Raw genomic sequence first — 27,754 nt, 5'->3', positions numbered from 1 at the left:
TGGAGAGCTGACTTTGCCTTCTGCTCATGTCCCTTCTATAAACAAAACACTGAATTCCCCTGTTAAATGTTCTGGTTTGAACTGGGGTATTAGTTTGGACTGGCAAGCTGTATCTCTGATACCAGGCGAGAAGAAACAAATTGTACTGAGCATGTGCTGAGTGCAGTTCCATCCAGGAGAAACCAGCCATTTCTACTCTTCGAGTATAGTGAAGACTGAGGTGGGGGGTTTGTTTGTTTAAAATATGACTCTGCATAACATGAAGTGTATGTCCCTAAATCCTAATGCAGACAAAGCCAAACCACGCTGTGAGGACTGTTGGTATCTAGACAATTAACTGCATAGGGAAAAAAAAAATTAGTGCCTTTCTATGTTGTTTTTCCAGGTATATTACCTGACCCCTAAATAAGAAAGGGCTTTTATTGGATGAATAATAGGTGTAGCCTAGCACAAATTAGTTTTATTATATAATCAGGTGCAGATATTTTTTTTATGCCTGTGTTTCCTGTTTATTGATTATGCCTGTACAAGCAAAATTCAGTTTTAGTGGAATTCTGAAATGATGTTTTTCACACTAGCATGTGCAGAGCTTGGGCCAGTTCCTTGTATACCATAAACCAGTGTGAGTCAGTAGAGATTCACTCATCCAGAAGTATGCTGATTTTAAACTTCTGTCAAAGGCAAGAATGCTACTGAAACACGCAAAGCTCTCTGAGATTAAAAAAAAAAATCCAAAAATTCAAACAAAACCTGAAACAAACAAAACACCCACATATCAACTGCTGTTTCCATCTTCTTCTTAAGGTTAATTTGGCTCCAGCTACACATGGTCATTACACATAGTTATTTTTGTAAGTCTTATTCCTTAGACTTGTCTGACTGATTTATGAGGAGCTGGTGTATATCTGCTACTTACTGCATGCCTCATGATCAACAAAATAATAAACCAGGTTAACACTTACAGGTCAGCATAAATTTTTGATTTAGTTCACAGGGCATAGTTCAGACAATAATGCTTCAAATCTTTTTTACATCCTGATATTTATTGACTTAAGTAAGGTGTTTGAATTTTTTATTTGTTTGTTTTTCCAAAAGTTTGCTTTAAAAAAAAAAATTAAAATAAAATAAAACTTACGTGATTCAAGGATGCTACTTGCAAGTCCTTTGGTCAGCATTCAACAGCTTAGAACCTGAAAGAGACAGGCAGTAGTAAAGTACCTTGGTCTGTTAGCATCCCTACCCCCTTGTCTTTGTTCGGTAGGCTGAATGTTCTTTGGGAAAGTTATCAATTGCTAGGTGCCAAATAGCCCTAAATTTGAAATGTAAGATGTATTTTTTAAACAATTACTTAGTAGTGCTAGCAGGAATTTTCAGTTCCTCTGCCCAGTGAACTTTCTTGTAGCAGCAAGAGGTGTGCTGGTGTTTCTTGTTCCAGGAATCAGCTTTGCAGGCTGACATTTAAGCAGAGCAATTTCTGTAATGTGGCATTTAAGGAGTGGTAGGAAACAGAGTATCTCCATATAGAGGCTGCTTTACCTGCACTTGCTCATCTCTTCTACTTTTAGGAGTTCAAAGCCAGGCTGGGTGGGGCTCTGAGCAGCCTGGTCTAGTGGAAGGTGTCCCTGCCCGTGGCAGAGGTGTTGGAATGCTGTTTAAGGATGCTGTTTAAGGTCCTTTCCAATTCAAACCATTCTATGAGTCTATGACTTGTTTTAAGAAATTTGTGTGACAAGGGCCAGACTCTGCAGTGGTCAATTTTTGGAAGCTAGATGTTGATTGTATTTAAACCTTGCCCTGGTGGAACAGCTTTGGAAAGGAAATGGTGTTTGCTTCCCTGCCCTTTTGCATGTTGTTGGAAACTTTGAGTTAGTCCTCAAAGCTAAGCTGATTTCTGACCAGAAGTGGTAAAGGTACCTCATTATGCTCGGAAGGTTGGAGAGGGAATTCAGTTTGTAGGTGAGGAATTATTTGCAGTCCCCTTTTAGCTACCTTTGTCACATAAGAGACTGAAATTTGGTAGTGTCAACTGACTAAAGTTGCACCAGAAAATCAGAAGAAAATGGTGCCATAAATGTGGATTGATACCTGAAGGTTTTCCAGGTCTAAAAGAGATTGATTGGGTTTTTTTCCCAGTAGATTGAAATAATTTGACATGCAATCACTTCCTAATTGCCTCCAATTAGGAACAATAGTGAAGCTTTACTGTAGAAAAGAAATTATCCATCACTCAAGTATTTTGGGAAATGGAGGACTGTGCCTAATTCCTTATCTAAGTCTTGGAAGACCTTTGGTATTTTCCATTGTTATAGGGTTCTTTTTCCCCTGACTCTTTTGTCCAAATGAATTCCTATAAAGGAATTTAAGCTCTGGGTAATTATTGTTCTCTGTTCCAAAAGCTAATAAAAACAAAGCTCAACAGAATTCAGTTCGAGGTCTATGGAAAAACTTGGGTGTAACAAAGTAGAAAAACAAACTTTTCTGATGAGGCCAGGAAGCTATGATCACATTTTCCAATTTTTACTGTATGTGTTGGTCCTAACTGGGAATGTTTCCTGTTGAACTGAATTTTTCCTCTCTACTTTATTTTGTAGTTGGTTTTTATCCATGAACTGTGGACAGGAGTGGATCGTAAATGTCAAAGATACTTGCATAGGAACTCAAACACAAGGAAAGAATACTCTTTTGTAATATTTTATAGGGATGTGTGTTGTTTGTGCTCTTTAAGACTGGTAGGATTTGTTTGTTTATTCCAGTAGTTGGCCAAAAGATATTCTGGGAATGCTGCCAGTATATAACCACATACAGTACAATTTGATATTTCATACAGACCCATTTCTTTGAATTAGGAGGCTTTTCTTTCATGCAATTCTTTTAAAGTGTACTTCCTTCCCTTCCCCTTTTCAACCTGTACCTCTTCCTAGATTCTCAGGGTTCCTGTGCTCTCTGATGTGTCTGTTGCCTGTAAGTGTTCTGGAAAAGTTCTGATGTCTTTTTCTTCCCCAGACTTTTTCTGAGAAACTCAAAAACATTTTTATTGCTAATTGTTTGATAATGATTGAAAAGTAGAGTTAGATTTGGCTTGTTACAGAAATATACACATTTATCTATGTTGCTGATACCAATGCTACAATTTATTATAAAAGTGTTCACAGTGTTTGAGATGGGTACATGTCAATCAATTCACCAGTGAAGAGTCAAACCACCAAGGGAATCTTGTGTGTTTATCCAGGCCTTGGTGGTTTTTATTTCTATTCTTCATTTGAGCCCAGAGTAAGAATAATAGGGCCCTGCTCTAACCCCTTGGAAGAACCTCTTTGTGTAAATTCTTCTTTAGGGTTTTTAAAGCTTGCTGTGTTGAATATAAAGAAAATCAAATCCTGTAGTAGTGGGTGTTGTTTTCAATGGAATTTTTTTTTTTTTTTGAGATGACTGAAGGTGACATAGCTACTTACGGTTGTTCTTTCCAAGTATAATTTGACCTGAGTTTATGAGGCGATTGGTTATGCTCTTTTAAAGAGTTGAAGAAAAATGTTGCTGTATACTTTTCTTATTGTTAGGTACTGTATTCTGGAGGAGGCAAGTAATGCCATGAAAAGACCATAGCAGTTCCTGAAGTGGTGGGAAGTTGTAGTACTGTAGCCTTTCATCTTGTAAGAACAGTCACCTGGCATCCAGCCAGGGGCAACCCATCACACTTGAGCTTGGTAATTAGACAGAAATGACAGGATTTCATCCCCTGTAGTTCCAAGTTAATGGTGACTTTTATTGTCCTTCCTCTTTGCAGTGCCACTCATGTGTTTGCAAAAAGATCCCTGTATGTTCATTAAAATGGCAGAGGCAGTTGAGAGGAGCTCATCTGTCAAAAACTTATCCATATGATTGAGAGGTACCAACATAGCTTCTGGCACAATGTGCAAGTCCCAGCTTCCCAGCTGGTCAGTGGCAGCCTTCTGTGAAGTAACAAGGTGCACAGGGATGAGACTTCATCCTTCCCTTGTGTGTGTGCTTGTAGTGTGCTTGAATGGGTTGTCTTAGAGTGAGACATTTCACTGGAGGAGTGAAGGGGGGAGTGAAGCCTACTGATTAGGAGGCCACGGCCCTAGTGTCTGGAAACAGCTTGGCAATACATTGGGATCAGTATATGGTTGACGCAGCCCTTTTACAAACACCTTCCTAGCATAGCTTCTGTCCAGATAGGCAGGTGAGTTTCTCTGAGGCAATTGTCTTTGCTGTTATGTTCCCCAGTTGTGATTGAAGTGTCACAATATATTAAAAATAGTCATTGGAACTGGGATATTTGATGAAGTGTCTTTTGTTACTTAAAAAATTTTTTTAGCTTGAGCTTTTGTACATCAAAAAGTAGTGCTAGCAAGGCTCATCTCAGTCTTGTGAGAAGCGGTTTCCTTGCCAACCTGTAGTACCTTCTGTTTTTTCTAGGCCACAGGTGTTACTGCCTCTTGTCAAGTGGCCTGTTTTCCACGTTGTCAGCCGAGATGTCTGTGAAAGGAACTCCTTTCTCTTTTCTCTCTAAATTTGGTACATGTGGGCTTTATTGAGGAATGAGTCTCCTGTCTGCTCCCAGTTCGGTTCACATACAGGTGCTGTTACTCAAAGGTGTCTTCATGCAACATTCTTTTTGGTGGACTCTGTCTTTATGCAGCATTGACTGGCTTGCCCAGTGAAAACCTCAGCTTTCTGTGAAGCAAAGTGCCTTGCTCATGAGTGGTGTTAATTTAATTACGTCTTTTAGCAAATAGGGTTGTGAGCGCTTCTTATTACACTGCAAGAACTTGTTGGCAATGAAGAAAAATTCATGCTAAATTTCTATAGGAATCCTCATAGCTCTTCTTATTTTATACTGTAGATTTATTTTCCAGATTCTAATTTCCAATGCTTTCACCATCTGGTGAGCAGCAGATTTAGTAAAAACAGTCCTCAAATACGTCATGTCTTAAAATAGCAGGTGAAAGCTTGATCTTTTAGAGAGAGATTGCCAATTCCAGTGCCTGTTCTAATAACAGTAGCTAATGTAAAATGAAACCTGATAGTTTTTGTTAGAAAACATCAGAACATGTGTTCCACTTTTATCTCCACTGAGATGATTTTGGTTTGGCCGTTTTGCTGTTGAATAAATAGTTGGATTTTTTTTTTTTATCAGGTGTAGACATATTTTCCTGCCAAGTACATAAAAAGCAAATAAGAACTTGAACATGTTACAAATGCTGTAGTACAAAATTTTATATTGAAAATGAATTTTGTCTTCTGAATAACTCAGCCTTCTGTATGGTACTCCTAAAAAGTACCTGCTAAGGAAATAATGTGCAGGTTAAAAAAGAGATCCCGGTGATTCAGTGTGTTTGAATGGTCGAATCTGTCTCCAGAAAACTTGTGTATGGAGATGAAAGCATTGTCCATGTGGTGCCTGAGGAAATCTGTGGAGAGGGGATGTTTGTCACATGAGAACTCCATGTCCTCCATGGGCAAGCATCTTTGGCAGTGCCCTTTCCTTTTTCCACCACTTTGGTGAGCTCTGCACTGCCTGGGGGATTTCACTCTGTTCCCCTTAGCAGCTGTGGATGACAGTGACTCATCCTCTTGTTTCTGCCTGTCACCTGAACTAAGTAGAGTTCTTGAAAACAAAAAATTCATCATTCCTTCCCCTTAGGTTCATAGAAACCTTGTAAACCAGAAGTTCATAGGCAACTGTGCAGGAATTAGGTAATGTTAAACTAATGTCTTTAGGTCGAAAAGTTGATCTCTGTCTGCTTCTTTGTGTTGCAGCATAGTTTTGTCAGACCCAGTGTGGTGCAGAAATGCAGAACTCTGATTAAATAGTAAAAGCACCCAGTATGGATGTTATTGTTCAGCAGTATTGCTCAAGATTATGCTATGTGTTCAAACACATTATAAAATGGGTGTAGATTTTCAAAGTCAGACTGCAGAACCTGTTAGTTAAATATTAAAAATGTTCCTATCTTTAAAAAACACAGCGTTGTTGGAGTTTGAGATGATTTTTATCATAGTTTTAGGAAATTTTTATGCATACTGAATCTGAAGGTTATGAAGAAGTAGATGTAAAAAACCCAAAGCTGAAGAGTGACCTTTTAATTTTTTTTTTGCACTTTGCATAAGTGTCATGACAAAGTGTCAATGTGTTTAATAACTTGTGCTCTGGGCATTGCTATAGCGCATGTGTTTCTCAAAATGGAGAATTGCAAACTGCCATCAGACAAATGCAGTACATTGGGTTATTGAGATGTTAGCAGTTATTGGTGTGTTTTCCTTACAAATAAAAAGGAAAACATTTATTTATCATAAAAGTATGGTGTGCTATAAACATAGTTATGTACAGCCATACAGCATAAGTTATATAAAATTACAAGACAAGCATTACAGAGGGAGATAATTTGCAGGGAACTTGAATATTGATGAAAGAGTTTTTCTTATGGGAAGCCTCCTCTGAGAGTATTAATTTAGTGTACAGCTTCATTTTAAAATGAATAATATATAAACAAAATAATGCTTGCTTTGCCACATGCTTGTATTTTATTTGTGTGTGCACACATAGTCCACTCTAATTAAGCAGAGCTCTTTATGGTTTATTTATTTGTTCCAGACAGGCTGCTTAATATTTGAGAGAAACAGTAATGGTGTCTGACCTTTGCAGTGGCTGTGTGTTAACGATAAGATGGGTTTTGCAGGAGCCTGCAAGAACAGTAAAAGAACAGGTTGATCTTTTCCTCCATTTGCTGGAACATGCTCAAGAGACCTGAAAGCACAAGTGGAAAAAACCCCCACTAATAAGTGGTTAGAGTATTTTCTTGTGTTTTCAGATCTCAGGAGGATGTTACTGACAGGCTGAGGTTTAAAAGGGTTGAAAACCTTGTTTCTTTGCATTTGGTTGTGGTCCGTGTTTTATTACCAAACCACCAGGGTCCTATTTCACATGGTGAATAGTTGTTTATTTGTTTTTTATGCCAATATAAGGAAATAAATGTAAGTGAACACTTGTCCCGGTTTTAAGATTTACAAAGTATGATTAGGCATGCATGAGTCTTATGTGGTGGTCTTGTAGTGAGATTTGTCACTAAACTTCTAAAAATACATCTTCTATGTATATGCACATTTTATTGCCTCTCCCCTTTTTATGGCCTTTGCTTAACACAGATTCTTACCTATTTTTACAAAAACGTCCCCTGGGCCTGTGCCCTGGCGAGGAACTCGGTGCTGGCAGTTCAGTCCCCACTCCTTCCTCTTCCTGCCTCTCCCTGGTGGCCTCCTCTCCAGCTCCATGCTCTTCCTCATTGTGTATTCTGTGTGCACAGTTGGTGTCTGATGAGATTCTAGGGTTTCTTTATGATAACAGTCAAGTTTATTGCATTTATTGTTATTTATTTATATCTGTTGATACCATAGGTTTAAAAAAGCAGAAAAAGAAAAAAGGAGTGGAGAAACAGATGGATACCTGTGTATTCAGATGGTAATATTGCTCTCTGTAAAGCAATGGAAGTTAAATGTTTGTTGTATTTATAAAAGGATTTTGGTTGATGCAGGCATTTGTGGGTGTTACCAGTAAAAATAATGTTTAACTGACTTCTGCATGAACATGACCATTTCTTACGTTGTTCTTCTGTGGAAGCTCTGTGTATGTGTACATTCAAAGTTAATATTCTCATAATGGAAGATGCAATTTGTGGTCTATTCAGTCACTCATGTTTTTACTAATTAATCATGAATCATCTGCTGTTAGAACAGTATCTTTTTTTCTTTAATTAGGTACTGGTACATCTTTGTTAGAGCTCTGCCTGCAGAACTCTTACAGCGCTGCAGCATATGTCGTATTTTTTTCTATATCAGCAGGTTTTACGTCATAGCTTTTGTTTGCTATTGTCATTGCATCTGTGTTTTGCTGTCTTTATAAATACAAAAATGTCCTTTCAGCATACATACCTCAACGTAATGGTGCACTGCATAGGTGTGTGCGTTATCATACATTTAGGGAGGAACAGTGGCTGTTGTCTTGCTAATGGTATATGCTTCTTCCAGCCAAAGTGATTGCAGATATGTACCAACTTTTCCCTTTCCTCCTTCCTCCATGCTGGAAATGCAGGATCATTAGGACTAGGTACCCTTCCACAGTTTTGTTTTTGTAAAAAGAGGATTGGAGAACTGCTGAGTTATCATTCACCTTCCATTTTTTAGAAAATATTATTCTTTTTCTATGTTGCATAATAAAATGGTTTTTTCATAAATTTTCACCTTCTCCCCTTTTTGCCCCATGTTGAAGTCTGAGAGCAGTCAGGCTTCAGTGTATTCTAGACACCCACATTCATTAGTCCCCACAGATTATTTCAGTGAATGGACTGCTGGAGCAGCAAAAAGGCAAAACCCAAAGATTGGGGGTGGGGGAAAAGGCATTTTCTGAAGCTGTTTGTGTTAAAAATGTCAGTGGAAAATAACTGCATAAAGTGAAATGTTTTATTTTCTGCTGTTACTTCTGGTAGTGTAATAGAAGAGTGCTTGGTCTGAACTTTAATTAATGAGTGTGAGTTATGGGGTTTTGAAGTCTGCTGATGGTGAAATTAGAAGAAAATTGAAGCTAACGGATATATTGATCTTCTGTGTTAAGGTTTCGTGTCTTGTGATGGGGCAGAGCTGCCAGTGAGACATTCCACAGGGTACAAGGCCCTTTGGCAGGGACAGGGTTGCACTGCAGATGTGGCCAGCTGAGACCTGCCCTGCAGGCACCTCCTCTCCCTGCTTGGAGCTCCAGAACAACCTGACCCTCTTGCAGCTGTGGCAGGGATCAGGATAATTACCCTGTGGCTGGCGAGGCAGGCGCTGCCTAATGCCACTCCGACTGAGCTGCGAGGGAAAGGGGGTTAAGCTGGGATAATGTTCCAGCCTCATCCTGGCAACTGACAGCATCACCTCCAAGCCTTCTCGCTCCAGCTGGCTCCAGAAGAGCAGGAACATACAAGTTCATGCCTCTGACCTTACGTGAGGACAGTATGCAGCTTGCTGGTTGCTGCCATGTTGCCAGGGCAACCTTCATATTTATTCATTTTTTTCCAACTGATACATCCTCTGCCCTGTCTTTGCTGGAGTTGTCCATTCGGCACTGAGGTGCGCTTTGGTGGGCTTCAGATGTATCTTGTGTAGCAAACTATTACTTCTACAGGGAAAACATCTTACATCCTCCTGCCCAAAGTCATTAGAGAGATCTCTGTCTTGGATTTTAGAATGTCAGTTGGAGTGTATCTATGCATGTCCACGCACAGGTATTAAATATTTGCACTTGCATGTGCATGTTATGCTGTTAATAGATAACATCTCTCAGTGTTCTCTAGTTCTACCAGAGCAGTTTAGAGTCGGTTCCCTCCTTTCCCCAATACTCCCGTGCCTTTTGGGGGACTTGTTTGAATGTATCTACCTGTAATTATGGCTTAAATACTCCTCTCAATTTTTTTATAAGCATGAATTACTTCTTGCATGTGTGAATAATATATCTTGCAGAATACATGCACTTTAATGGTATCTTTGGGAATCTATATACAATTTAAACCACAAATTGTAAGAGGCAGTAGAAAATCTATGTTAACATTGTTTTGCAGTAGAGATATGTTTTGAAATGTGCCAGTAATGGAAGCTTTGCTGTAAAGAGTGACCACGTGTTTTGTTTTTTTCCCACCTAGCTGTCCCATTTCCTCCAAGTCACCGTCTCACAGCCAAGGAAGTGTTTGATAATGATGGAAAACCTCGTGTGGATATCTTAAAGGCACACCTTATGAAGGAAGGGAGACTGGAAGAGAGTGTTGCTTTGAGAATAATAACAGAGGGAGCTTCGATTCTCCGCCAGGAAAAAAATTTGCTGGACATAGATGCACCTGTCACAGGTTAGTGTGGAGTTACGGTGATGGAGAGGTGTGGTTGCTGGCTGGGACATGTTCAGTAATGCGTTAGTGTATGTGGCTTCCTAAGGCACTCAAAGGCAGCTGAAAATCAGTTGTTCTCTCCAATACTTGATTCGCTCTTTGTCTGCTACCACTGGATAATGGAGGCCATCAAGCAGCTTGTAATCTAGTGGAAAGAATTACATCTGCTGAGTCCTTTCTGTTTCTAAGGCAGAGAACATGTTTAGTCTTTAGGAGAAAATAAGAACTACTTTCTGAAACTTGAAGTTACCTGGCCTTTTCCACCAGGTATTAATTCTGTAATTTTATGGATGTTATTTATCATAGTAGGACTGTTCAGACATACAGACAGCATTGGGCTCTGGATGTCATGAAGTTCAACAAGGCCAACTGTAAGGACCTGTATGTGGCTTGGGGTAATCCCATGCACAAATAAAGGCTGGGCAGAAAATGGACTGAGAGCAGAGGTGATGAGAAGGACTTGGGGATGTTGGTGGATGAGAACCTCAACACGTCTTGGCAATATACACTTGCAGCCCAGAAAGCCATCTGTGTTCTGGGCTGCATCAAAAGCAGGGTGGGCAGCAGAGCAAGGAAAGGGATTCTGCCCCTCTGCAGAGGGAGACCCCCATCTGGAGTGCTGTATCCAGCTCTGGAGCTCCCGACATATGGAGCACAGGAACCTGTTGGAGCAAGTCTGGAGGAGGTCCACGAAGATGCTCAGGGTGTTGGAGCACTTCTCTGCAGAGAGGAGAGGCTGAGAGAGCTGGGGCTGTTCCACCTGGAGAAGCAAAGGCCTCGGTAAGACCGTACAGCACCTTCCAGTACCTGAAAGGGGCCTAAAGGAAAGCGAAAGAGGGAATTCTTACAAAAGCATGCAGTGACAAGAATGTCCTCAAACTGATAGATGGCGGGTTTAGATTAGATATTAGGAAGAAATTCTTTACCATGAGGGTGGTGAGGCACAGGTTGCCCAGAGAAGTTGTGGATGCCCCATCCTGGGAAGTGTTCAAGGCCAGGCTGGATGGGGCTTTGAGCAACATGGTCCAGTGGGACTTGCCCTCCCATGGTAGGGGGATTGGAACTAGATTATATTTAAGGTTTCTTCCAACCCAAACCATTCTGTGATTGTGAGGGAATGATGGTGTCAGATTAAGTGGAAATTTTAATTAGATGTTAAGGAAAATAAAAAGTGCAGAAAAAAATTAGCAGAATCCCAGTTTGTATTGCCTGGGGGATTAATGAAGTGTGCCGGTTGCAGAACCCATCCTGCCCTTGACTATCAAACACTATCACCCATTCATTAATCCTCAGGAAATGCCTTCTAGTTCAATTTCCTTCTCTAATTGTCTCCTGCCTCCACCTGCATTCTGAAGGTATGAATGCATTTGCTTGATCTAATGTGCCTCCTCCCATATTTTGTTGTTGCTATTGGATATGAATGCATTTTTGACAACTAATTGCTCTGTGGCATAGAAAGTCAGCTGGGGGGTAAAAGATATTTAATTCCAGCCAGTTGAAACTATGAAGCCAAAGTATAAAACTTGGTTTAAGAAGCTAGGTCCTTTTGTTACTTTTGCTTCTTGAGAGCCCTGATAAAATTACAAGAAATAGTCATTTGTTGCAGAAGAAGGGCTACCAGTTATTATTAGCAATACTGGTAGCAGTCACTAAAAACTACATAGAAATAATAAAGCCTTCATTTTCAGGAAACCTTCTCTGAAACTGAGTATAGTATCTGGACTAGAATGATGCACAAGTTATTAAAGCTTGTAAGTTTAAAAATGATGTCCAGCTAGAGGATTGTAGCTTGACCTGGAGAGGTAATGTGTATCATTTTTTAAATAATAATTAGCTTGTCATGCTGCTGTACAGTTCTGATGGAAAAGATGTCAATCATGTTGCAGCTCATGGATGAACAGAGAAAATAGAATGAATAAAAGGATCCCCTTAGTCAACTGAGAATAAAGTTCTACAGATATTTTTGACACTTCAGGACAAAGGAAGAAGTTGTAGAGGTGCAGTACCATTGTCCATAACTGAGTGGCAGACACACAGAAAATGCTACCTTTTTTTTTTTTTTTTTTTTGATGGTGGTAATTTCTACTTTTTTTTTTTTTAATCAGTTGAGAGATGTAGACTGTAGGAGGACAGCTCTGGTGTGTTGTGCACCAGCTGATCTCCATAAGCCCGTGTTTAATGTTCTCTCTTTCTCTTTTTAATTTTTCTCTTTAAATTTTTTTTCTTAAATTCATTTGAAGGTGTTGGAATTGTTCTGAATTATATTTTGGGGATTAATCTCCTGAAGTTTACCCCGTTGTATAACAGTGGTATAATTTAAGTCTTTGATTCTTTTTTCAGTTAAGCCTACACCTTGCTTTGTTCCTGCTTTTGAAATTATTCTCATGCAGTGATTGTGATACTGCAGCGTTCTTCAGGGTGGCTGGTAGCTACTCTCTTTTAAGCCAGCATAGGAAAGCTGGGTTCCTGATGCGTGTTAGCAGGGTAGCTGAGAAGTGCTAATCTTCTGTATGAACAAACATGAGAGCTGTAGTTATGAAAGTGATCATGAAAAGAAGGAAGAACTTAAATAGTGAGGGGGAGGTTGAGAAAGCTTGTGAGGCATGTTGCTGTGGGCCTGACAGTTTTCTTTGTATGAGTAGTATGACAGCAGGTGACTGGATAAAGAGAATATCAATTGACTGGTGATGTGGTAGAAGTGCCAGGTATACAGGCAGTCAGGAAATAGCTATGCAGTAGAGGAAAGCGTTTTTCAAACATTATCAGTGGTTTTGTTTGTTCTTTTCAGAGTGGATAAAAAATAAATTTTAGGTTTTATAAAAGAGAAGCAGTCTTGTTGAAGAATGACAGTCATAAATCACTAATAAACCCCCCTAATATGGCATTCTTTGTGGGAGAGGCATTCATCTTTTAAAAATATGTTCCTGTAGCTGGTTTATAAGATGGTGATCATCAAAAAAAAGGAAAATAGAAGAGTGTAACTGTAGAAGTGATAGCACTGTGGATTATTAGAGTGATACACTTGATAAACGTTAAAGACTACGAAAAATTCTTTCTTAAAGCCTTGTGCAGCCATCCAGTCATTTGAAATTTCACTTTTGTTTATTTTAAGGGGTGATAAAATTGTCCTCAGAAAAAGTATCAGAGTTCTGTTTATAAGTAAAGTGTGCAATGAAGTGGGTACATACAAAGCCTGAATTTGAGTGAGAAAAGCATAATTGGACACAAGTCATGCAAAGAGCGTTAATGTGGAATGCACAATCAATTATTTTGCATTTATGTGTAAAACTTTACTCTGTGTCTGTGGTTAGCTGGAACCATCAATGTGGTTGTCACTTTGAATTAATACATTTTATTTTCAAATTTGGCAAGATTATAAGCCTTTTGAAGTATTTCTGAGGAACCCGTTTGTGAGCTTAGCTCAGATTCTCATCATTTGCTCCATGCATGCATGCGTAGTTCACTGCAGGTCTGGCTTACAGTGACAGTGAGCAATTACTGCTGTTGTTGTTACACTGGGCTGCTGCTCACTGGGGAAGAATGTGAACAGAGCCTGAAATAAGAGACTCCAAGTGCTCTGTTATTAGGACTCTTCTTGCATCTGGGAGGTGTTGAAGCAACGTTATCTTGACTGACTTCATCTGTAACCTCTTCACTTGGAGACTTGTGAACTTGATTTTAAGCTTGTGTCTTGAATGAGGTTGATCTACCACTAGACTACAGCTGTTCAGTGGAAAGATGTTTTTATGGCAGCCTTACAATTTCCAGTCCTGTATCATGTTCATAACAGTATAATGACACATGGAGAAATTGGCTCATTTTTAATGTTTGGGGTTTTTTTTTTCTAGAAGGCTAAGGAAATATATCTCTGAACCACTCTGATAGCAATATTTACTGAAGTCACACTCCAAAGTACACTTGGGAATGCCAGATTTATAACTGACTGGGTAGCTCTATGTAGCCTTATTACAGAGGTTCATTACTATACAGAGTGATTTTGGACAAGTGATACACACTCCCCTTTCTTTGCATGATGACTGACTGCATGGTTTTATGGGCTCTCACTTCCAAATCTAAAATATGCTGCTTGGGTATTGACCATTCTTAACTGCATGCCAAGCATATGTCCCTTTGACTTCAGTGTATGGGTGGCTTTCTCGCACTGTGAATGTATGTACATATTTCTGAATATTACAGCATTAGCTATTTTATATTTTAAGTTCTTTAGATTTCTAAACTGATTGTGTCAGAAAAACAAGTTTAGGTAAAACTTGATGGCAGTGTTGTCTTGCTTGGCTCTCAGTCTGTAAAATGGACCTTTAGTTCACCTGTGTTTTGAAGACAGACAGTAAATCACGCATCTTTAGGAGATAACTGCTGTGCTGAGCAGTGTTGAAAACACGTAAGCAAGTTGTATTCAGAGTAAGGTTTGTAGAAGTTCTGTAACTAAAGCACGTTTTGCACAAATGCAGAGAGCAGAACTTGAATTGCTCAGTGCATGAGTACAGTTCATTCCATCCACTGCATGGAAAACAATTCGTAGCGTAATGCATATGGAAGAGAGGTTGTACTTGAAGCTTTAATTCTGTCACATCCTACGTGTGAAGACTGGTCCTTTTCAAAGCAACCAAACCTGCACTTTTAGAACATGATAAATTGTTGTTTTACAGCACGTGCAAAAATGACAGCTACAACAGGTTAAGTAGCATTATTAATCTCTAAGGGCTGGGATTAAAATGCAAAAACCAGAGAATCATATTGCAGAATTGGATTTTAACAGCAAAGTAGCTAATGAAAACAGCCAATTTCAGCTTTGAAGCTAACATGTTGTGCTGTATGAGCTTCCCACCTTAGCATTTCTGTGATTTTAATGTATACCTCCTTAAATGACATACTTAACTACAGGATAGACCTAGAACTGTAAAGTGATATATTTATCTAATATCTATCATTGTACATCTTTGCTTGTACCTTTTAGATTATTTTCCTTGAGGATATTGTTAGATTTACAGATCCTGAATGAAAATAGCATGATACCTCTCGCACATATGACTGCACAAGTGAATAAGCTTGTAAGATGTATATTGGTGCTTTAAGATAAGTCTTTTTTCCCTGTTGATATCTATTTTAAAAGCAACTAATGTGTGCTCTTTTTTCTTGTCACATTTGACATATCTCATTTTTTTGTGCTCGGTGTGCAGTCCTTTTAGCTAGTCCTGCCCATCAATACTAACAAGAGTGTCCTCCAAAATCCTAACTCATATACATCTTTATAAATGTGTGCTTTTTGACATATGGAAATGTACTGTACGAATATTACTGAGACAGCTGTCTGTGGCTGCCACCCCAGCAGTGTCCATGACAGCAGTTTCTGACTTGGTGACTGTAGCCAGGCTATGCACAGGCACAGGGGCCAGCATCTGCTACTCCTTCATGTAGAAAAAATGGAGAATAGACAAAACAACATCTACTTTTGTTTTAAACCTTCACATACTTCATCAAGGAAGTCCTCACTTTGTACTAGCCTGTGTTCAAAGCTTTCTGAACTGCCAGGTGCATGCAGCTTGGTAAGTGATGAGGGGAGAGCATTGGGGAAGACAGAATAAAAGCTTATTCTTGCAATGTAGAAAGTGTCTCAGTCTCTGCAGAACTCCGTGGCCATATTGTTTTCCTCTACTAGTCCTGTTTTTAGCAACTCCCATGTTTATGGCTGTGGTAGATGCAAGGAAACCATTGCTATTTGCAGAGCCTTCCTTGCTATTCCCTTTGCATCACATAAAAGTAAGATAGGGTGTGTGTTTCCAGTAGGTTTGGAAGTACTGACCTTATGCATGCTAGTGGGAAATACACCCACTTGCACTATTGTTGAGTGTGGGTAAAAAATTCCATTGGCTTGGTTGATGGCACAGCATTATACAGACCCAACTTAAATACCTGAGTTGCTTTGCAATGCTTGTCTTTGTGAACACACAGGGAGTTCTTGCAATTGAAACTCTAAGTTGATGGAAGGGAAAAGGTTGTAGGCATTTTTAGACAATTTGGGAACAACTGTGGCAACTCAGTTGACCTTTGGAAACTTTTGTGCATTACAGGTCCATAAAAATTACAGAAGGAGAGCCCTTTCCTGCCAACATGTACCTTTATGATCTTTGAGGCTTGCCAGATATTCTCTGGGTACATTATTCTATGGGATGATAGGGTGTCCTGAATTTTTCCTCATGATCCACATACATTTTTCCTTTGCCCAATTTCTCTCACTTGGTAGCATGAAATAATTTTAGTAGGTTGCTAGTGCTGTGGAAGTTAAAACTTTGTAAACAGCAAGAATTTCTAGATAACACGGTCAATGTTAAGATGAGTTAATAGAAGCATTTATGCCTGCATTGTAGTAAAAGGGAATAGTATTAAAAATTACATTGAATTGTAGCATACATGTCAATCATCTGATCCAATCTGAGAGTCAAACTAAACCAGTTCTTTCTGAATTTTACCTTTGAAGCAGTTTAAGATAGCATTTCATCATGGAAAATAAGTGAGATTGCTTATTAGAGATCTACAAGTATTGCAAGATCTATCCATATTAGCACAGGAGAGTTTGTCTGAAATTCAATAAAAGTTCAGTAAAAGTACTTTTATCTAAAATTTCTTCATTTCACCCTTAGGGTTAAACCCTATGTACTGTGATTACTGTTGAAGAAACTATTGAATTCCCAGGACATGTATAACTAAAATATTGTCATATGTGCCATGAAAAAATCACATACGTGATCAAATAGCAGAGCATTTCTGAATGGCTGGTGTCTTCAGATATACAAGTCTTAAAACTTAATTGCTGGTTTGAAGTCTAGATACCTGTAACTTCTGAGGATAAGAATTACACTTTTCCTTTCTTTGCCATAAGACATTCAATAAATTAATCTGTAAAAAGCATCTTTAATTTTGTTTGTGATACTAGCAGTGAGCATGTGATGGGGTCTGCCCTCAGAACAGGATGCTGGTTACAGTACAACTCTTTTTTTCTGTATCTTGGAGATGCATGAGAGTTGCAAATGTTCCTGTTGGAGTTGCTCAAATCAGTTTGATTTGCTGCATTGTACTGGTGATACACTCCCTGTGTGGACCAGTAACCCCTGAGACCTGGACACATTTCTACAAATTATTCTCACTCTCAGATTTAATGGTCTGCAGTTAATTCTCCTTCATCATAGGAAGGTTAACTTTGCCTGAAATGAGGTAAATGTTAGAAACAAGTCAAAGTTTACTTCATTCTTAGTTCACAATCTCACTTGCATAGGTGAGATTTCAGGAGAACAGATTGGAACTGGGAAGTAGAGGAAAGTATTGACAGCACCATCTACTTTTGTATGAATCTTGACAACAAATGATAGTCCAGTTGTTTTTACATGCTTTTACACGTTTTACTGTGAAAGGCAGATATGCTTTCTCACATTAATTAGACTTTATGAAGAAATGTTTGCCATAATTTTTTAAAATGTGTTAGATATACTCTTTTCTCAATGTAGCATAAACACAGTTCGCTGTTGCAACCATTATTTCCCATTACGTTATCACTGTTGAATGTCATTAAACTACAGAAAACCTGCATTTAAATTTACATTAAAAATAACTTACCATATCAACACACTGCTAAAGTGAACTTGATTGGATCCTTTATTTGGGTTGCTGCTTAAAACTGACACTACTCCAGCTATTTTGCATGCTTTATTGAGAACTCATAATGCATCAAATCACTTGTGGCTTAAAATCTGGGACTTCTTAAAATCTGGGACTTCTGTAAGAAGGTGAAGATGTAAGGCTGTATGTATTCAGATTTTTTTTAATCTGTTCCTTCCCTAAGTGCTTCTGTTGGTTCCAGATATAAATTGAAATATGCCTGCCTGCATCCCTGGTAGAACAAAGCAATTGTGTCTTGTAGCTTAATTGAGCTGCCTCAGCCATTAGCATCTGACATTTTGGCAGAGCTGATGTTTTCTAGTAGCAGCTGCTTAAATCTATCATTATTGCCAAGACAGTGGATACTACTGATGGTATTCTTTACAACTACCTCACTTGTTCTTATAAATGATCTATCTATGGTTCACTTTTTTTTGGTGCAAAAATTGTAGTCAAATAAGCCAAACTGAGATTGTGGAATCTGAGATTCCCTTCAGATACGGAGCTTAATTTGATGCTGTGAAATGGAAGATCAAATATATATTGGGCTTCAAGTCAGCACAGAAATTGGATTGATTAAAAAAATAACCACCAGCAAAAATACAAAAACAACTGCTTGCAAATACCTAAGCCTTTAGGACTTTGTTCTTGCCGTCTCTTATTTAGCATGTAGGCGGTTCATCATGTAAATACTGACAGCACAGTATAGCACATTAGCATTTCTTCTAGGACTTTTCCAAGCAGACAGAGTACATCATAGCAGTGCTGTTTATTATGGCTTCTCAAATATTTTTCTGAAACTTGTAAATCAGGGTTTTTACTTGCTTTGCAATTTTGTAGTCAGTGGCACAGCTTGAGTTAGAACTGGGTCTTTGACACTTGGGTTCTTTTTAGAAAATAACCGTGATGTTCGTCCTGTGTAATCCTCATTAAGAAGAGAGAACCTTTGTTCTTACCTTTTATGTTCTCTTAGCTTTGCCCAATTACTCCTCCTTTTGATTCTCACCTTGGTTAATTTAACTCAATCTTAGGTCATAGTCTATGTTAGTAAGGGATGTGGGAATGCAGTGGGATCACTGCTGAAATCACAGCCACCCATATTCCTCCTTCCATCCATTTTGGATGGAGGAGCTACTGAAATGAGTAAGAACTAGAAGGAGGCAGAAGAAAATTCCAGCCTATGTTTGCCTTCCCCCATGGAAAATAAAAAATCTACCAGTCATGCCAGAGTTCCACACTTTGTTTGAGTGTGAAATAATTACAGAATCATGATTTATATGTGTGTGAGGCTGAAAGGGGAATTGATTTGGTCTTAATCACACTGTACCTGCAACAGCTGTAGAGTGGCTGCAGTGTAGAAATCAAGAAAAGGAGTTGGAGTATGAGGGGGTGGACTAATAGCAAGTCAGAGACAGCATTTTGTGTCAGCTGATCGTTGCCATTGGAGGTACCACGGTGTTCATCTGATTTGGGAATTGCTGTGCAGAGGTGTGCCTCTGTTGTTCACAGCTGATGAACTGTTGAAGCTAACACCAGCTATCTCTTGCCTTCATCTGTGCCTTATTTTTGTGTCCAACATTTCACCTAAATCTGCTGAGAAGTACTGGCAAGTGCAAAGGAGATAACTAATAGGTTCCTTCTTAAAGAGATACTATAAACATAACCTGTCATCACTTAGAGCATAAATTAGAGAACATCAGAAGTTGGAAATGATACTTATAGAAGGATGTTATTCTGGGGTGGGTGGTTCTTCTACTTCTTCCTGCCTTTACATGCTTTTTCATTAGCATTTTAATTATTCTAAGAAATACTACCAGAGCTGAGACAGATGCTTTCTGTATTTGGTTTTCTGCATTTATTCAGAGAAAACACTTACAGAATAATTTCCAAATGTATATAATATCCTCTGTGAAGATACTGTCTTTTTAAATGAAAAAGAGAGCTGCTATAGTTCAAAACATTTTAATTAGTTTTTTAAAAAATAATATTTTAAAATGTTCTTTACACTGAAAAATCTATGATCTCCAAATAAATGTACCAATTATGAAGAATAATTTTGCTGAACAGTAACATCTTTTCAATCTGCAGTCGATTTCAGAAAGTCTTGGGAACTGTCACAGGGGATTCTGGCAATAATGTACATGATTTGTACTGGTAGTGTGTCAAGCCATAACATTTTCTTTTGACACAGGGGTCATTATGTGCATCTTTTAGGGCATTAAAACATTAAATGGTGAGTTTCAAATTATTCCTTGGTGCTCTCTCTGTAATGACTGTGTTTGCTCCTGCTTCTCTCTTCTCTTAGCTTTGGACATCTAAATCTAGTTGAAATTCATGTATTGATACCACTTGGGGTGCTAATTGCTTCCTGATAAAATGTTCTTGGTAAGTTAGGAGGATCTTCTCATCCGCTAAAGAAGATTTAGCAAGAATTGAATTTTCAAGAGGAGTCTATGTCCTATGCCATTTTGTCTTTCCCTTTCTTTATTGCGTATTGAGCTTAGCAGTTTTGAACCTTGTGGATTGCTTGGCTTAAGTCAGTGTTGTTCCTTCCTGTGAGATTTTTATAGATCCAGCTGTGTCATCTTTAAAGCAGGCAACCCACAGGCACAATGGCAAAGGACTAAGCTCCAATTTCGGAGCCTTTGTGTGAGTCAGAACCAGTCATGGTGCTCAGCACAAGGGAAGGGGCTGTGGAGAATCCTTCTTGCTCATTAGGTGTACCAGCATTACTGCTTTCAGATGGTACTTATGAAAGTTGCCATGTTGAATTTTTGACAGTTGTTCTTACACCTCTTCTCACTCCAAATCTACTTCTGCAAAAAATTTTACCTTTACAAGTGGAAGACACCACAAAAGTGATGCTTTAATCAGAAAAGGTTGAATTTAGATATCAAAATGAAATGCTTGTGAGAGTTCACTACAGGAGTTTATTCATCCAGACCAAAAAAAAAAAAATTTCTGAATAATCAAGGCAGTAAAATTCAGTGAACTGTGTCAGATTTATTCTTTATTAACCTGTATTAAGAAAGAACACCGAAGTGTATCATTTTTAGTCTATAGTCTTTAAAAACCTGAAGAAAACAGCACATAACACGTTTCAGGTCATTATTTATGCATGTTCTCCTTTGTGTTTGGTGCCCTCTGTAAATACAGGTCAAGAGCTGCAGTGTGGCGATGGGGGTTCGGGGACATTGCTGGTAGCCATAGAAATGAGTCCTGCAACTTCAGCTGTTGACAAAGTGGCAGAACACTTTCATTTTCTTTCTGCCTGGCTTGATTCCTGTCACAGGCAATAGCTGGAGTTGTCTAGAGCAATAAATTATGAAAGCTAATGTAGCTTCTTTGTTCCACTTCATTTACTTTGGTACTCATCAGACTTTAAGCGGGAGGAAGAAACTACCCTCAGTGCTGGGTACACAACTGAAAGGAAGACCTAAGAGCTGTTTGTGAGATCGGCCAGCATATGTAAAACGAGGTTATGTTTTTCCCCAAACAGTCTAAAAAACTCCAGTTAAAAGGGTAAAACTCCTTTGAAGAGAGAATCATGTTTAGATTCTAAACAGATAAGAAAATATTTGTCTCTAAAAGGCAGTTAATTAGCAATGCCTATGGCAGGAGATAGCCAAAAATTTTACTTGAAATGAGATGAGCATGGTAAGAGTGTTGAGGTGAGACTCAGTTGCTCTCTAAGTACAATAAAGCAAGCATTGTTACAGATTTGGGTGTAGTTTGTGTGCTATATTTTTTATTGTAATGATTGATACCAGATTAAGAATAGGTTTGTAGTCTACTGTTTCTTGTAGAATTGGAGTTAGGGGTGGTTTTTTACTTGTTTTGTTTTCATTAAGGTTCTGCTAAGGGAAATAGACTTTCTCATTGTAGTGGAAAAACTGAAATTTCCTAGCACATGTAGAGGTTAGTTATGGCCAAAACCACCTCTTAACAGGGGACCAGTATCAAATGTAATTAAATCCCGTGTAAATCAGTAGTCCCTCTTTGAAAATCCAGAGCATTGCACCTAGATTTTATTGGAAAAATTAGAGACAAATCATTAAGGAGATGTGTGGGGAGATGACATCAAACATCATGCAGAATACTTCTATGGCTCTCGGAATCCTTGTTGAGGGAACAAATGTGTTTTCAGTAAAATGATGATTTCAGCAATGAAAAATGACTTTCAGATCATTGACACCAATCCAGGTCTTCAGTAGTGCTTGTTTTTCTAGTATAGAAGCTTGAAGTTTCAGAATACAAAGGCTCTTATCAAATGCAGGATCTCCTCTTGAACGCATGATCTTAAAATGTAACTGGTCGAAGATGCCGTCAGGTGGCATGTGTTTGGTGTGTCTGGCTGCTTCCTGATGCACCTGCCATCAAGGCCATATATTCTTCAATATGCAGGAGAGGAAGACCACAGTGGTAAGGCCAGAACACAGAGGTCTCCAGCTGTTGCTATGGGCACAGGCTGGAAGATGATCACAAGTGTGGGAGAGCAGATAAGCATAAGCAATTAATGCAAGTCAGCCTTTTACTTTGAAGTCTCATTTTCTAAATAAGCATTTGGGAAAAATTTCAGGTTATCTTACTTGGGGAGGCAGTGAAGAGTAAACTGGATTTCTCTTGGACTGAGGCAGCAATGAAGTGATGAAGATCTGAAGCCTTTGCTTGCTGCAGATTTTTATGGTAGAAGGAAATGTGTTTCAGTTGCATAAACAAAACTTGGGGGGGGGGTGTGTATGTGTTCTAAAACCTCAAGGTCTGTATATTCTTTTATCTTTTAAGAATATCCGGAATATGAATATCACCTTTCCTAGTTTTTTGGTAAGGTTTTTTCCCTTTGAGGAGAGCTTTTCAGGTCTAACATTAATTGAAGGGGGAAAGGTTAAAATTTTATAGCAGTAGCAGTTATTCACTGGGCTGTTGAAGCTAAGTTACCCACTTTAGCTAGTTTAAACAAAATCAAAGCATTAGACTGCCAAAAGACATCTATCTTCTCATAACATTTACAGGTTCTTTGGCTCTTAATTCATCATGCTCTTTCCGTAGGCACCACTGACCTATTCTCCAGGCTGCAGCTTTTTTCAGCATTGGTTTCATTCCGTAATGAAGATAATGTTATTTTTGTTTTGTTCTTCTCACATTAAGCCCTTTTCTTAAAATAATTTAGGTTGACCAGTACCTTTGAAAATCGCGTTGTGCTCCCTCTTGTTCAAAACAGGACCAGGTTCAAAGGTAGATTGGACTAAATTCTGCCACTTGTTTTCTTAACTAATCCATCATCTTCTTTCCAACTTAAACACATTTGTCCTTCCCTTTCAACATGATGTTTCTGAACAGACTTCCTACTATTCCAACTGTGTGGTGAGGGAGGGAGGTTAACTCCTCACAAAAGCTGTCATATTCTTCAAGCATCAAGACTGTCCCTCATGACTATGCTTCTTACTGTCTGTTCCTGTTTTACCAATTATCCATATTGTCTGTTTTGCTCCAAGAACCCCAGTGACTCATCTGAGCTCAGACGGTTTCATTCTAAGCCTCTGAAACATTTCTTTGATTCTTCACAGAAGGACCATATGCAGTTCCTTTTACCTTTTTTGTTCGTTTCCCTTGGTGATTTTATACTTGAAATATCTGGCCTTCGAAGAGTCATTGTGTGAGCACTGAGATGTCTCTTCTCTCAAGACCAAGTCCTTTCATGCTTTGTGGGAAAGACAGTGTTGACATCTAAGCTGTCATTAAAAGCTATTGCTCTGAAATGTGTGACTGATGACTCTTTGCCATTACCAGAGTGTATGGAGGAGAACCAGGTGTTCAGAGGCTGTTCTGTGTGCCAGCACTTGTTTCATCTGCACCTTCCTTGGGTACCCACCCTCTGTCTGCCTTTGGACTCACAGACCATTGCTGATGCAAGCATGACTTTGAAGAAAGAGTAATAATGAAGATGTGTTCAGCTGATGTGTCACCATCCCAGCTGAATCCATCACAGGGATAGATACTATTTGAAATACTAATTCTGTGTCCTCAGGGATACCTAGGTACTGAATCTGACTTGCAAAAGATCTGATTGGTACCTTAATTCCATTCTGAGGTGGCACAAATGTCTTGAAACTTTTGGAAGTGAAGTATTTGGTTCAACTCCTGTTAGTATATTGGTATATGGGGATATAAAAAAAGGACCTCCCCAAAGTATCTTATTTACAGAAAGACATGGAGAAAGGTATTTCGGTAGGAAGGGTATGTTTCTAGTTGCAGCAATTGAATTCATATTGACAAGAATTTTATGGAAAATACAGATACTAATGGTCAGAATTTTTTATTTGTTGTCTGTTCTGCTGCATTTTACATTTTTTCTTGTGAACTAGAAACCTTTTCCAGTAAGCAAGTATTTATATCTAGAGCATGTATCATATGTGATCACAAAGTGCAGTTGTTACCATTGATCAATGTGTTGTGTGGGTGCTGTATCGCTTGTGAGGCTCTGGTGTATTTGCATGCATAGGGGGAATAGTGTAATTAACCACATTAAACTGACTAACACACAGCATTCCCATTGTTTCTTTTTATGAATGTAATTAGATGCTGAGAGAACTATAGCAGGAAATAGGAACGGTTTCCTCCTGCCACCCCTCAAACAAGTTTTCATTTCCAATTAAAATAAATTACATTTTCAACCAGAAGAGATTACTCACATGATATCTGTGTCATTTATAAACAGGCATGGAAAGCCTGGTGTAGAAGTAAATATTAGAAAGGAGAAAGCAAAGGAGAATAATTTAGAATACCTCACCAACAGGAGTTCAAAAGCTGATTCTTTGTTCAGTTAGTTTTCACTGAGAAATCTACCAGAGGTTGAGTAATGGGGCTTGAAAGCCTTGTCACAAGATTCTTGGTATTAGAGATTTCTTTAGTTCAACTATATGATGTGCTTTGACACTTTGACTAAAGAGCAAAGTTTCATAGTTTTATGTATTTTTTTAAAAAACCCTTTATCTTATGAGACTTCTTACAGAAGAAGTAACTTTCTGCCGAACACCTTCCAATTTTGATCCATCATGTGTTCCCAATGTGCATTCCTCACTGCTGTCACTATAGAACTTATAAAACAAACAGAAAAAAACCTCTTCATTGTGACGCAGTTAAGTTGAAGGATGGGATTTTTTAATCATTATTTTTGCTGAAATCCCATGTGTTCTATGTCAAAATAAAACAGTTGTTTGGTTTTAAAAGAATCAGTAAGAAATGGGAAGAAAAACCACCTAGTGAAAATCATGTGAAAAAGGAAAACTCTAGTCTTTTCAGCTATGATAAGTTTTTAAAATTAAGACTATATTTTCATTCTTAATAAACTACGTAAGGGAAACCAACAATCTACTTACTAAATGTTGTCCAGTACAGGAACATTTTATCCTCTTCCTGAGAAAAAAAGGATGGGTAAGGTGGTGCAAGAAGGATTATTCGAGAGATGAGAATTCCTAATTCTTTATTATCGTCATACAATTCCAGTGACTTCTAAATCTTTTGATAGACATGATGATGAATGATGGCTGTCTTTTTAGCTTAATCATGCAGAAAAGTTTAATGCAATCACAGGAAAAAAATGCTGTTTCCTGTCCTTTCCTTTATTATTCTGTTGAAGAAGGTTTAAATGTCATTGTGAAAAAATAATTAGTTTATTAATAACACTGGTTTCCACATGTGGAAGGTCTTCATTTCAATGGCTCCTTTGTCTGGGTCTTTATGATACCTGCTGTGTATCTTATTTCAATACATTAATCAAACTGAGGGGGATGTGGTGTGGGGAAGATTCTTGGATCACGCAGAGGGGAGCAAGTATATTTTTAAAATACCATGCAGGTGTGTATTTTTCGGTAGTTTCTTACTCTGCAGATGCAGTCAAGCTGTGTAAGTGTGTCTAGTGGAGGAGGATTTTGACAGTGCTGAAGCTTGATGGTCTTTTATGGTTACCCCTCCACACTTTCTTCTCTGTTGCATAAGTGCACTTGTGAAGCACTTTGTGCAACACATTTTTGAGTCCCAATTCAGTAGCCTTTGATACTTCTTGCAGGAGAGACGATTCTATCCTCCAAAACATAACATGATCTACTGCCTGAGAAGTACAGTAATTTGAAGGTTATAGCTGGTAGACTGTGTCTTGATTTTAGATATAGAAAAGCAAAAAACCCACCAGTTTTTGGATAGAAAAAGCAGAGAGAGAAACTAGCTGATCAATACACGCTTGTTACATTGGAGTTTGGAGCAACCTCACCTTTCTGTGAGTTTTCAGAATGGCTTATTTTGTGATGTTTAATATAAAGATGATAATGAGTTTTGGACTGAAAATCTGAGCTACATTTGGAAGATTTGATAGCAGTTCATGTCTCTGCAATTGTGTGGTAAACTTTCAAGTAGAAGCATCACAGTGACAATTCAATTGGAAAATTAACAGCACAATGTGGAAAATAGTTCATTCTCCTCCCACTTCTTCCCCATCCTTTCATCTACCAGAGTAGTCTAATTCCTGGCAATCTTCTTATTTTCTGTGCAATTTTCCAGTGTCCTTGGTGATATCGGAAAAAGTACAAGTCTTAATTGCTTCCTTTTTTGAGATGTATGAAGAGATTGCTCTTCATACTTTTTTTTTGGTGATACATGCTGTTGCTTTCTTGGGGTCTAAAGTTAAAATGCTGAGACAGTTCTGTAAAACTGGCTGTAGTAGTAAATTCAGCTCATTACATAAGGAATTTAGAGCATGTTGTTGTACTGTCACTGCTTTAGTTTGCCAGCCACATAACTGCAAATATCTTTTTTGGTCTGATGCAATCACTGAGTTATTATAATACCATTATACATATTGTCAGTTGAAAAGAGCAAAGTAAGTCCCACAGAAGATGTTTCCTCAGCGGAGCAGAACTGGGCATGTTGATCCTCCATTTTCCTTTCACCTCTTGAAATGCTGAGCCAGTGTGTTCAGCCTGGCTGTTGACCTCTTGAGTCACAGCATGGCTGTTGACCTCTTGAGTCACATTTGTGGCCAGCTTGGCCGGCTGGGGCTGTTCTGTGGCTGCAGCCTGAACTGCCTGCTGGCTGGCCTCTCCCCCTGGGCCGGGAGCTCCCCTGGGCCTGCTCGTGTTCACCTCTTCCAGCTTGCTAAGCCCACTGAAGTCTAAATTGGCAGAAGTCATGTAATTCAATGTAGTTCTGGCTTTTTGCTTGTGTAGTATGCTTAAGCAGTTCATTTAACTCAAGGATGTCTCTGACCAGGAGCTGGAGTAAGGGAGCAAGGGGAATTGCAATGGCCAGGAGCATGATTGGCTGCTGCTGCCATGGACCCCGAGGCTGAAATTGCATTTGCTTATTAAGGAAGCTGAAGGTACTCTGTCATTTCTTTGAAATAAGGATTTTTCTCAGTGCTTGAGAAGGAATACCTGGTAGTCAGTACCAGTACCTGGTAAAGTCAAACAGATAGTCTGGGCATGTTTTATATGCTTTAGCTGTGCGTGTAATGCTTCTTAAATTTTCCTATGTTATGATACGGAAATTATAGTAGTAAGGCAAGATTTCTTAAAAAGAAATTTGCTATAATCCTTAAATTGCTACTGAATGGAAAATCTCCTGATAGTTTTTTGAATATTTGCAGAATAATACTAAACTCAATATTTGAGTCATCCTGTGTCAAATGAACTGTGATGCTTTTGTCATCAAGAAATTCAGTACAGCATGACACTTCTTCGCTACGATTTCTATCTGGTAAACATGCCAAAATTGTACTTGTGAAATTTGCTCAAAACATGAAAAGACTGAATAAGCTTTCATGGAAATAATTCTCTGTGGAACCAGTGTAAGGGAGAAGCTGTTCGCTTCTGGGCTTAAATAAAATCAAATTGGTATGTGTGTACGAATATATAGGATACAAAGCTTACACTTACTTTGAGTTGGCTTTCATGCACTTGTTTGTATATGTGCACACATACTGTACTCTATCGTGGTGAAGCATCAGATAGTGTATACATTTGACATTTGAAAGTTACTTTAGATGGATCTGTTAGAATGAGTCCAGAGGAGGCCATGAAGATGCTCTGAGTGCTGGAGCACCTCTCCTGCCGACAGGCTGGGAGAGCTGGTGCCGTTCAGCCTGGAGAAGA

At 38.7% G+C, this 27,754-nt stretch overlaps 1 protein-coding gene across 2 annotated transcripts in view; it reads left to right on the top strand.

Annotated features, from left to right (window-relative positions):
• The window catches only part of PPP3CA (protein phosphatase 3 catalytic subunit alpha), a 173,715-nt gene that overhangs the window by 61,490 nt on the left and 84,471 nt on the right, over positions 1–27,754 (top strand). For both annotated transcript variants that reach the window (XM_017736827.1, XM_017736826.1), the window contains exon 2: positions 9,696–9,896. In XM_017736827.1, coding sequence (XP_017592316.1) covers positions 9,696–9,896 — 201 coding nt within the window. The remainder of the gene's footprint in view (positions 1–9,695; positions 9,897–27,754) is intronic.

The sequence above is a fragment of the Corvus brachyrhynchos genome, unplaced genomic scaffold, assembly GCF_000691975.1.
Source record: "Corvus brachyrhynchos isolate BGI_N302 unplaced genomic scaffold, ASM69197v1 scaffold175, whole genome shotgun sequence".
NCBI classification, from domain to species: Eukaryota; Metazoa; Chordata; class Aves; order Passeriformes; family Corvidae; genus Corvus; species Corvus brachyrhynchos.
Note: the sequence above shows the minus strand (reverse complement) of the source record. Positions and strands in the feature narration are given on the sequence as shown.